Source organism: Physella acuta, unplaced genomic scaffold, assembly GCF_028476545.2.
Source record: "Physella acuta isolate Inbredline_101_S28 unplaced genomic scaffold, ASM2847654v3 ptg000048l, whole genome shotgun sequence".
Classification (NCBI taxonomy): Eukaryota; Metazoa; Mollusca; class Gastropoda; family Physidae; genus Physella; species Physella acuta.
The window spans coordinates 327807-340902 of record NW_026731568.1 but is presented as its reverse complement, the minus strand read 5'-3'; the positions used below and the strand labels follow the sequence as shown (position 1 = coordinate 340902).

The 13096-nt window shown below is 38.8% G+C and overlaps 1 protein-coding gene across 1 annotated transcript; it reads right to left on the bottom strand.

The window, feature by feature from the left end:
- Nucleotides 1-10071: 10071 nt before the first annotated feature.
- Nucleotides 10072-12838, bottom strand: LOC131944615 (toll-like receptor 4). Its single transcript, XM_059305305.1, has one exon. The coding sequence runs from the start codon at nt 12800-12802 to the stop codon at nt 10136-10138; it is 2667 nt and encodes an 888-aa protein (XP_059161288.1). The 5' UTR covers nt 12803-12838; the 3' UTR covers nt 10072-10135.
- Between the last annotated feature and the right edge of the window lie 258 nt (nt 12839-13096).

The window sequence follows — 13096 nt, the reverse complement described above, 5'->3', positions numbered from 1 at the left end:
CTTTTAAAAACACCGAAAACACCGATTTCGTACTATCCCTTCATATACTGACGTCACAGGTGATCTACTCAACTCTACTTTACCTGCCCAGTGTCCCGCCAAGTCTCAGACAACATGCTTTTATCGTTTTAAAAAAAAACGATTCCAGCCGAGCATGTCTCTGACCACACTATCCCTTCATATGCTTAGGAAACAGATGAACTCTACTTCACCTGCCGTGTATCGCGCCACGTTCAGATAGGCAACGTTATCATTCACATCTAAAAAATATATAAAAAATTGGAAAAAAAATTAACATTGACGTATTGGTCTAGAACAGGTGCCACCCGCGTGAATGCAGATTACACTAACAACTAAGCTATTTAACTCGTGACGTCACTGAGGGTTTTTTATACTATAGTTTAATACTTTGAGTCTTCTTATGCAACTTGATTTACGCGCATAGATCTAGATCTAAGTCTAGTAGTAGTAGCTTTCAAATTAAATTTTATCTTAAATTAGCCAATTACATAGCTAAATGAACAAAGATTTATATAAAATAATGAAGGTCTGAAATTATCTAGATCTAGATAGAATTATCTAGATCTAGATTCTACGACTCATTTGCTTAAGTCTTAAGTCTAGTTTTTGCGTAACTCTTGCTAGATCTAGAATATTCTAGAATCTAGATCTAATCATTAGACCTATTCTAGCTAGATAGATCTAGATCTAGATAGATAAATCACAAAGATTTGTATCAAGTATTTAATGACTAAAAATGTATTATGATTATAAAATGGATTGTATTTTATCTAATTAAGCTTTATTCTGCCGCGTAATCTTTGGTTTGACATAGATTCTAGATCTAGATCTATAAATAACTTTCTTGGCCACCTGATAATTTTAGATCTATAAATAACTTTCTTGGACGGATTGTAGAGCTAGAGAAATTTATTGTAAAACTAAATGAAAAAGACAGTTGAAAATTTATATAAGTTTTGGAACTTAATAAAAACAGCAAACGGACGTATTGTTAAAGTTATGGCCGACAGAAAATTAGCTTTAGAACACGTTAAACATTTGAGTGGGCCATGACGGAAGTCGCCATCTTATTGTACTAAAAAGTAAACCAAACTTGTGACGTCTCTATTCAGTCAAGATAAAGCTATTGTTCTAAAACTTTAAAATTAATGTGGTTAATCTACATATGAATAAATCAATAAATTAATTAAATTAATTAATTAACGTCTTTAAATAAATTTGTGATTAACAGTCTGTCTGAAAACAAAAATTGTTCTCTACCTACATGCTATTTTACAGCTCTCCACCTAGTGCCGATTTTCTCCAGTATTCAAACAGACAAACAAACAAATAAATATTCAAACATGTAAACAAACTTTAGTTTTAGTAGTATACTAGATTACACGTTATCTATTTAGATAACTGTGGGTTTCGGGGGGTCATCCATAAATGACATCACGTCTGCCAGCACTTATCATCCCAAAATAACCAGACCCCACATTCAAAAAGACGTTTTTTTTATAATTTTAAAAACTCTACTAAACTCTACTTCACCTGCCCAGTGCCCCGCCAAGTCTCAGACATGTTTGTATTTAAATAAAAAACGATTCCGGTCGAGGATGGGTCTGACCACACTATCCCTTCATGTGTTGAGAACATAGAAACAGGTGAACTCTTCTTCACCTGCCCTGTGCCCCGCGAGGTCCTGATAGTCAACTTTATCATTAACATATAGATCTAAGCCTTAAGAAAAAATAAATGAAAACATTGTTGAAAAAAAAATTTCATTTTACTATTACTAAACTCATTGTTCTAAACTTTTATAATTAATATGGTTAATCTACCAATGAATATATCAATAAATTAATTAACGGCTTGTAATTAACAGTGTTTTTAAGAAAGAACAATATTTACCATCAAAAATCCTATTTTACAGCTCTTCACATAATGCAGATTCTCCTCAATAACAAATTAAAAAAACAAACAAACAAAAAATGAGTTATCAAACGTCACTATTCAGTCAAAGTTAAGCCATTGTTCTAAAACTTTGAAATTAATGTGGTTAATCTACCTATGAATAAATCAAAAAATCAATTAACGTCTTTAAATAAATGTGTGATTAACAGTCTGTCTGCAATCTGTAACGTTAACCTATCTATCAGCCAAATAGAAGGAGAACGTCCCCGGATTCTTTTTTCGGGGTCATATGCAAATACCTTACGGCCTAAGTGGATGAACACTTAACACAACGACCACTAGGGCTCGAATTTAATGTCTAGGGAAGCTAGTGATACTATTGTAATTAACATTCATCCAATCTACATACGACCTTTTAATCAGCGAACACAGTTGTGGCAGAACACAAGGATGAACTAGATAAAATATTTAATGAATAGAATATCAAAAACCCAACTTACAAAATGCAGGAAAAAACACTATCACAGATTTCTACACTGTCTAAAGAACAGCTACAGGCCACACAACACTGCTGTAGCTTCAAGACTTACTTAGCGACAAGTAAGATTAAACTAGAAGACTAAATCAACTTAAGAAAGCAAGGCACACACAGGTCTTAAGTACTCTCACGTTCAAATGGTCAGAGTCTATAGCCGGACAATATGGACGGCTGCCTGATCAAGGTAAAACTACCTCGTAGACTGCCAGGTCAAGATAAACTGCCTCGTGTTGCGAGTGTGCAGTGCAATTAAAGACTTCTGTGACAGGGGAGGTTATCCTCAACTCATGTCGCCATTGGTTGGGATAATCATCTGATCAGAATCATTCAATCAGATCTTAATGGAAAATTTCTATGTCTCAAACACCTTAATAAGTCAGTGGAAAAACCCCAGGTGTTACACCATCATTCCATATAAGGAATTATACAATGTCAAAATAAAAATGACTCGACCTAAGTAGGTCACATCCCCTCCCTTTTTGGAAGTGACAGATAGGTTCCACAAAAACATACATAAGGAACCAATCTGGCAATGAAATAAAAAAAATGTTTTACAAATGTAGGCAATCAAAATCATAATACCAGATGAAAATATCCCTGAACATAAAAGGGAAGTAACTCCAACTTTTACAATTGGTGAAAGGGGAGTAACCCTTCAAAAAGTAATTATACATCAAAATCCCTCAGGAAAGGGTATTACAATATTTCCATGTGGATATTAAAAGTGGTAAACCCTCCAGGGTAAGACCTTTATTTCAATGACTAGCTACAATATCAATTGAGTCATATGAGACATATTATTATAAAAGATTACATATAATCAAAAACCACCTTTAATTAAGGTTCACCTAAAAATAAACAAAATATTCAACAGGATTGGAATTTTGAAAAAAATTCAAAACTCACACCACTCATTTTCATATGAGTGACACTCAAACAAAACCTGTTTATGGTCCTAATGAACCACAAAGCATGTCACATGATCAATGTGTGTAACAAGATTTTACATCCTTGACAAACAATCAGCCACAACATTATCACTACCCTTAATGTGTGAAATTTCCAGATTAAAATTTTGGAAATATAAGCACCATCTTAATATTCTTTGATTTGTCTGTCCTAACTTAGAGGTAAATTTCAGGGGATCATGGTCAGAAAACACTCTGACTGGATTGGTTGAAGAAGAGACATAGACTTCAAAATGTTGTAATGATAAAACCAAAGCTAAAGCTTCTTTTTCAATAGTAGAATAATTCTTTTGGTTCTCATTTAACTTCCTGGAAAAAAAGGCAATGGGATGGTCAATTCCCATATTGTCTTCTTGAAATAGGACTGAGCCAATGGCTAAGTTGCTAGCATCAATGGCAAGTTTAAAGGGCTTGCTAAAATTTGGTGCAGCCATAACAGGAGCATTTGATAAAAATGACTTAATGGTTAAAAAAGCTTCTTGACATTTATTGGACCATTCAAATTCAACACCCTTTTTCAATAATGCAGTAAGAGGTTCAGCAATAGCTGAAAAGTTTTGACAGAACCGCCTATAGTAACCAGCCATCCCAAGGAACTTTTTGATCTCTTTACAATTTTTGGGAGGTGGCAACTTTACAATAGCATCTACTTTAGCTTCAATGGGCCGAACTTGGTTCGTTCCCACTTGATAACCCAAATAGGTAATTGAAGCTTTACAGAAATCACTTTTATGTAAGTTTACAGTAAAATTAACTTCAGACAATTTTCTAAAAAGGTTAGTCAATTGAACAATATGTTCTTCAAAAGTATTAGAAAATACAACTATATCATCTATGTAGGCCTCACATTGGTCTATGTCAGCAATGACAGAGTTAATGACCCTCTGGAAAGTTTGACCAGCATTTCGCATACCAAAGGGCATGCGTTTGTATCTATAAAAACCATTAGGGGTTACAAAAGCAGATATTTCTTTTGCACGGTCAGATAAGGGGATTTGCCAGTATCCTGAAAGTAAATCAATTTTGGAAATTATCTTAGCCTGACCAACTTTATCAATAACGTCTTCTATCCGAGGCAAGGGATAGGAATCAGCTTTGGTGAGCGCATTCACCTTCCTAAAGTCGGTCACAAACCTGAAAGATCCACCGTCTTTCGGTACTAGGAGACATGGGGAACTCCAGTTGCTGAAACTGGGCTCAATGATATCATTCTTGAGCATATAATCAATTTCGTCTTTTATCAAAGCAGCTTTTTCCGGGTTAACTCTATAGGGGTGTTGTTCAATGGGTTTTGCGTCACCTACGACTACATCATGAGGTGGAACCTTCGCTTCTTTGGGGACATCCCCAAAGATAGAGGGAAATGTCTCAAATAACTGAGACAACCTATGGCTTTCCTCTGTGGACAAATGCATAAGGTGGACATTCAAATTATCTAAAAAGGAAGAATTTACCAATTTTGGGGGTTTCAATTTATCATGTATCACATCATCAGAAACATTTGAACATACAGGTAAAGTAATTTTAGCTGTGGATTGAAAATTGTTACAATTATCATAATACTTTTTCAGTGAGTTGACATGATACACTGTCTGTTTCTTTCTTCTGTCGGGCGTATTGACAACATAGTTCAAATCACTTAATTTTGAATGCACAGTAAAGGGTCCACAATATCTCAAGGATAACGCATTGTTCAGATTAGGCACTAACACAAGAACTTTGTCGCCTGGATTGAATGTTCGTTTACAAGAACTCTTATCATACAGTCCTTTCATTCTAACTTGGGCCTTTCTTAAGTTCTTGTGAGCCATTTCGCACACGGCTTTCAGTCGAACGTGAAAATCGTCGAAGTTTTCCACTGGATGATCACTGGTACCTGTCCAACGTTCGTGTATCAGCTTCAGGGGGCCACGGACAGAATGTCCAAACACAAGTTGAAAAGGCGAGTAGCCTAAAGAGTCCTGGACACAGTCCCTCGCGGCGAAAATAATCCAAGGAACAGACTCATCCCATTGGGTGTTACTGTTAGCGAATGTCCTTAGCATGGTTTTGAGGGTTTGGTGGAACCTCTCAAGTACGCCTTGAGACTGAGGGTGGTAGGCTGAGCTGGTGATGTGGGTAACGCCTAGCTTGGCTAGCGCTTCCTGAAAATGGTGACTGGTGAAGTTGCTGCCTTGATCTGTTTGCACGATTCTAGGTAATCCAAAGGTAGTGAAGAACCGGGTCATGGCTCTGACTACAGTCTTTGCCTTAATGTTCCGTAAGGGAATCGCCTCGGGATAACGGGTACTTGAACACATAAAGGTAAGTAGGTACTCGTTGCCCGCCTTGGTTTTAGGCAAGGGACCTACACAGTCCATGACGATTTTAGAAAAAGGTTCTTCTAATACAGGAATCGGACTCAAAGGGGCCTTAGGAATTGTCTGGTTTGGCTTTCCGGCCAACTGACAGTTCGTGCAACTTCTACAGTAACGCGACACATCTTTTCTCATTTTGGGCCAAAAGAACAGTTCTTTGATCTTCGCCGTCGTTTTAGTGACACCTGGGTGCGCTGACATTGGATGGTCATGTGCCAGCTTAAGTATTTCATGCCGATAAGGTGGAGGGATCCACAGCTGGTTTTTACCCAACCATGGTTCGGCCGGTGAGGCAATCACTGGTATAGCGCGACGAAAGAAGAGGCCGTTCTCGGCGAAATATTCTCCATCGTCAGATGATAGAGATTTTTCGACCGTTGCTTTGAGCTCCGCGTCGACTTGTTGAGCTTTAATGATGTCTTCCTGAGATATCCTCAGGGGTAAGCCCAGACTTGTGTTTTCTGGAAGCATAGACTCCAGTTTGGGAGTCGAATTTCTTGACGATGATGGCGGGTGTGGTTCAGACGTTGTGTCAGCCAATTGTTTGGTCTGGCTTCTTGTCACCGCACATGCAGGATACAGTTCATAATCATTATCTGGAACTGTTGACAAAGGGTCTGAAACCGTACAGGGGTATACTTTGCTTCCCGCAAGGTCATTCCCTAGAAGTAGGTGTACTCCTGGGACAGGAATACTATCTATCACACCTAAAATGACCTCACCTTCGACGAGATGATGTTTCAGGGCAAACTTGTGTAGAGGGACGACAGTAGATTTTGTCCCCACTCCCTGGATAATGGAAATCCTTCCGGTGTTCGTCTCAGGTGTAATGTCCATTGAACTTTTCAAAAGGAGTGATTGTGACGCTCCTGTGTCTCTTAGGACGGTGATATTCCGCTGAGACAACGGATCACCTGGTTTGCTAATGATGGCTTCGGCAATAAAAGATGAAAAGTCAACTTTTCTCGATCTCTCGAGATCGGTAGACTCGGAGGAAACTGGATGGTGGCGAGAACAGTCAAAATGTGACTGCACATAATGTGTGGAGACTTGACTACCTTCTTGCGGACACTTAGGGTTAGAGTCCTTTTGAATTCTAGAGTTCATAGTTGAACTGGCTGCTTGAGGGGATAGAGCATAGTGCGCCGAAGTACGCACCACCTCTCTGTTATTCTGAAGACGTTTGTAACAGTCTTTGACATGGTGACCAGGCCTTTTGCAGAACTGGCATACTGCTCGACGATTGAGAGTTGATCTTGGTTTCTCTCTGGACTGTGATGTCTTCAAATGTTGGCCAACAGGAGGATTGCTGCCAAAAAGGGGAAGCACGGGGTTGAGGCGGTTTCCTGACACTGGTGGTTTCTTATGCACCAACATATATGTGTCAGCCGACTCAGCAGCCTTCTGGATGTCAGTTATCTTGTTATCCAGTATGTGTAGTCGTATCTCTTCAGGCAGGGACGATAGGAATTCTTCCCTTAGGATAAGTGACCTGAGTTTCTCAAACTTAGATACTTCCTCAGAGTGTAGCCACCTTGAGAATATTTTCTCCTTTTCAAAGAGAAATTCCACATATGATTGTGTGGGTAACTTGCGGAGTGTTCGGAATTTTGTCCGATAGGCCTCGGGCGTCAGTGCGTAGGCCTTTAAAATGGCAGTCTTGACCAAACTATAGTTATTTTGAACGTCGTGAGAGAGTGCCTGGTATGTTTTTGCAGCTTTCCCAGTAAGGACCGAGCTTAATAAAGCAGTAATGGAAGTTTCGGGCCATTCACATGTCTTCGCTAAACTCTCAAACGAGTTAAAGAAAACGACCAAATCTGTTTCATCAAATTTAGGAACTAATTTCCCAAATTTGGCAATCACTTGCCCTACCGACAACTTTTTTGAATCTACCAGAGAAGTGACATCACTAACTTGACCAAACTCTGATTCCAACCTCCTCCTATCTAAAGCAATTTTAACCTCTAACTCCTGTTCTTTTAATGCCTTCTCTAAAGCAACTTTCTCCTCACGAAGTAACACACCAGCCAACAAACTTTCATCAAATACCCCTTCATTAATAAAATGAACAACAACTTTATCTCTCAACACCTCTGACTTCTGCGTAACAGAATAATCCAATTTCAATTCCTTAACAACACTAACCAAAACTTTTCTACTCAACTTTTCTACATCTTCAAAAGTAGGATTAGCCAAAAAAGACTCCATAACACTAACTTTCAAATCACAACAAGCCTAGATCCTTTAAATTAATACACAGCGTTGGGCCGTGTACTTGACCTCTAAATGTAGGACGTGACACGTCTGCTTATTTGACCTAGATACTCTAGCCTGAGCGCGCGTTGTAAGACCACGGCGCTACACTGGATAAAAAAACAACTAGATCAGACTAAACTTAATGTTTAACTGATAACCAACAACTGGAACGACAGATTAGATCCCGGACGAGCCCCCACTTTGTAACGTTAACCTATCTATCAGCCAAATAGAAGGAGAACGTCCCCGGATTCTTTTTTCGGGGTCATATGCAAATACCTTACGGCCTAAGTGGATGAACACTTAACACAACGACCACTAGGGCTCGAATTTAATGTCTAGGGAAGCTAGTGATACTATTGTAATTAACATTCATCCAATCTACATACGACCTTTTAATCAGCGAACACAGTTGTGGCAGAACACAAGGATGAACTAGATAAAATATTTAATGAATAGAATATCAAAAACCCAACTTACAAAATGCAGGAAAAAACACTATCACAGATTTCTACACTGTCTAAAGAACAGCTACAGGCCACACAACACTGCTGTAGCTTCAAGACTTACTTAGCGACAAGTAAGATTAAACTAGAAGACTAAATCAACTTAAGAAAGCAAGGCACACACAGGTCTTAAGTACTCTCACGTTCAAATGGTCAGAGTCTATAGCCGGACAATATGGACGGCTGCCTGATCAAGGTAAAACTACCTCGTAGACTGCCAGGTCAAGATAAACTGCCTCATGTTGCGAGTGTGCAGTGCAATTAAAGACTTCTGTGACAGGGGAGGTTATCCTCAACTCATGTCGCCATTGGTTGGGATAATCATCTGATCAGAATCATTCAATCAGATCTTAATGGAAAATTTCTATGTCTCAAACACCTTAATAAGTCAGTGGAAAAACCCCAGGTGTTACACCATCATTCCATATAAGGAATTATACAATGTCAAAATAAAAATGACTCGACCTAAGTAGGTCACAAATCAAAAATAGTTCTCTACCTACATACTATTTTACAGCCCCCCCATACAGAGCAGTTTCTTTACAGTACCAAATCAGACAAACAAACAAATAAATATTCAAACATGTAAATAAACTTGAGTTTTAGTAGTATATAGATAGATAGATTAATAGAAAGTTAATACACAAAGCTAGCAATCCATTATAACGTACACCAGCCGTATCGGCTAGGCGTTGCTCTAGCAATTTTTTAGTCTCGTCTAAATTCATATTGCTACCCAAACATGTATACTATTTGTTTAAAGAAAAATGATTCTATAAAAAATAGTAAAGTTCACTTTCAAACCTGACAAGTGAAGTAGAGTTCACTTGTTTCAGTGACCTCGGCATATGAAGAGATAGTGCGGTCAGCAATATGCCCAGCCGCCTTTACTTTCCCTAGCGTGAGTTAGGTATCCATCAGAGTTGAGTAAACTCAGGGACGGTCTACTAACTTACACCCCGATTCGAACACGAGACACGGACTAGCAGTCCAGCTCTGTAAAGCTAGACCACTCAGTCCATATAAAACAAAGCAGTGGATAAATCTATGTTCAAAACCTAAACACGTATAGTTTAAGTGATATTAAACAACTTACTTACACATTACCTGACGTTATTTAATTATATAGTTGTTACCAAAATATTTTAGAACATCTAAATAATTAGCCTCTGAGTCATACCACGATTAAGATATCCCATTGTTACATATTAGATAGAACTATTTAAAACCATGTTTATTTAGTTAAAAGTAGTAATGTGCACGCAATTTGTGTCGAAAAAATCTATCTTTAGGTAAAATTATCTGTATTTCTCTCCCAGTAAGCGTACAAAAACAAAATAATGGAGCTTTACTTTTGAGGACACCGGCACTCATAATTCTAACAGTCACTTGTTTAGTTTTTAGTGACATTCTAGGTCGTGTAGTAGATTTGTTTTCTTGTCTTGATGTGAAATAGCCTTTATGTCTTGATGTGAAATAGCCTTTATGTCTTGATGTGAAATAGCCTTTATGTCTTGTGTGAACTAGCCTTTGAATCTTGTTTAAACTAGTCTTTACGTCTGTACTTGAGTGAACTAGTCTTTAAAAGGGTTAGGCTAGTAATCGAGTTTTCAGCTTCTCCGTGACGTCATACTTGAGTCTCCTCCCCTCGTTCATGACGATGATGTTTTCCTCAGACACCGCCCCAAGGATGTCACGTGGTAAACGATGACGTAACTGGCTGTCAACCATAATCACAATGAGATTAGGATTAGCTGGCGTCAGGTTGGATATGGCTGACCTGCATGTGTAGAGGAACCAATCGTCTTTCGAGAGAAAAGTTTCGTTCACGACCAGAAGCACGCGCCAACTTCTATTTATAGCATCGATAATCCCAGAAGCGAGATCGGTTGAAGGTGAGAGGTCACGGTCTCTAATAAAGGTCGTTAACCCCAGCGTGTCCTCGATAAACTGCCTGAGGTCATGACAAGCGAACTGGTAATCTCTATCAGCATAACCAATGAAGACACCAATCTCGTAGTTGGAAGGTTTCTTTAGAAAGGTTTCACTAAACAAATTCAGCAGCCCAGAAATGATGTACGTTTTATACTTGGTAACAAAAAAACTCAACACAAATCCAATGATAAGTAAACAAAATAAAATCAGAGAATAAGAGAGGAACATTTTCCCCCAGCATTGACGCCAGTAAGCCTCTAGGTCTGATAAAACTGCCGTGTTTGTTAAAACTCCGTCGTTGTCAATACAGGAGTAGTTCCTGGTCATGTCTAGTTCCACCGTGGTCATCTGAAGCCAGTGTAAAAACTGGACGCTCGTGCACCCACAAAATAACACATTTCCACCTAGAAACAGCCTCAACCCTCCATTCCCAGCAGCCAACGCGTCCAACTCCCTTCTATCTTTGGCTGAAATCGATATCAATGCATTAGATGTCAAGTCCAGCCATTTTAAACGTGGCGTGTTTGTTAAGTCAAATGGAATCGCTCTAAACCTGTTTCCAGACAGGCGAATCTCAAAGAGTTTTGGATTAGAGCTGAAGGTACGAGAACTTAACGAGTTTAAAAAATTGTACGACATATCTAATTGCTGCAAATTTTGTAAGTTGAGAAACAGACGCTCGCTGAAAGACGACATATACTCGCTGTTTAAACTACACCCCGATAAGTCGAGAGCCTGCAAACTGGGCATCGTGTCAAAAAATTGGGGGTTCAGTTGGAGTAGATCATTGCTAGAGAGTAGGAGTGTCCTGAGTCCCGTCAAGCCTCTGATTCGCCCGGTAAACTCCGTCAACCCACCGTCAGATACATCTACATGCAATACATTTTCCCCGCCGATAAATGAAACATTAAAATCAGCAAAGAAAAGCATGAAAAGCCTTGAAAGATACAGATATTTCATTGATTTAGAGACGTATATATTCAGCTCGTTGGCTTGACGTATTAGTTCTACTTTATAAGGAAATTGTTGCTTAGAGGAAATATACCATATAGATTCGCTGACTTGAGCCTTTGTGGTTGTCTTTCCTACTTCATAACTGCTGGTGTCTGTAAATAAAGGGTCTTGGTTTGCTTCAGGAAAATAGTTGTTACTTGTTATACAGTCTGAGTTATTAGTTTCGAACACACGTTCAAGTGTAATTGATTGAGCTTCGTTAATTCGTGTGGTATTACATGCACTGTGATTCCTCGAGTTATCGGATGCTATGCTTAGTGCAGATAAAAAGCCGCGACGAAAAGAGTTTAATTTGAAATTGTCACGAAAAAAAAACTTCTCCAGATTTCTCATATTCATCACTTGAAAGAATACGCTGAAAGTGCCTATGATTGCATTGTCGGTAAAGTCAATGCTCTTAAGGCACTTGTCCCATGTGTCGCTTGTCAGAGCGTTAAGGTGAACTATAATTATACGACAGCTTCTTAAAACTAAATGAATAACACAAATTTGCCTCAAATATATCGTGGAGTTGGGTGTTAGGATTCCTTTTGCGGGAAGAAGGCTTGAATACTGCTCACCTAGTGTTACCCAAATATCTTCCAGTAGTATATACTCCATACTTCGGTTTACCCAGCATTGAAAGGAATCAAGCACTTGATGAAGGTGTGCCTGCACGCTGCGCATATAAATGTGTTGAAGGTTGATCAGTGGCCAGAAAGCTGAAGAATTGAAATATTGCAGTGATTGAAATTCTTTCAGGTAAAGAACTCTAACCTGACTCAAATTTTCGAAACTTAAATTTGTTATTTTTTTTGACCCCCCTGTCACTTGCAATGCAGCCAACTTTTCCAGTTTGTTGAACTGCACACCGAAGTATAAAATTTCACCAACCGAAGATATGGTCAAAGACTCTAAATTTTTCACATCAGAGAGGAACTCATAACCATCATGTCTCCGATACCTTAAATCTCCATCCTGTCGTATAGACAATACAGCCAAGTTTTTAAAACGGTCGAAAGTTTTGCTAGGAATGGATGTTAGATCTAATCCATTGGAATCCAGATTTAAATACTCTAAGTGTTCTAACCCACGGAACGTGTCTACATCAAGTTCTTCGATTTGATTGTAAGATAGGCTGAGACGTCTAAGACGGTGTAAAAGGTACAAGTTTACAGGAACAGAGGTCAGCATGTTGTTGTCTAATAAAATAGACGTTGTATTTTCTGGAAACCATGAGCTGCTAACTTGCGTTAAAGAACGAACTTGACAGTCAACGATCAATTCGTCCTTGTCTGTAACAATATTACAAGGTGAAGGACTGGCCATAACACCTGGTGACAAATTGCTGTAGTCAAGTGGTGACTGAATGTTGGAGTCATGTGGTGACTGAATGTTGGAGTCAAGTGTTGACTGAATGTTGGAGTCATGTGTTGACTGAATGTTGGAGTCAAGTGTTGACTGAATGTTGGAGTCAATTGTTGACTGAATGTTGGAGTCAAGTGTTGACTGACGCCAGGTGTCAATTATATGACTCAGCGTCTGATGACCAGGTGTTTGATCGTCTGCTAGGAAACTCCGACAAATCACGTGATGGACGTTGAGGCTTACCATGAAGCAGCA

Bases quoted from the DNA above. Each gene is read 5' to 3' on its own strand.
- LOC131944615 (XM_059305305.1), bottom strand. From the start codon at position 12,802: ATGGCCAGTCCTTCACCTTGTAATATTGTTACAGACAAGGACGAATTG.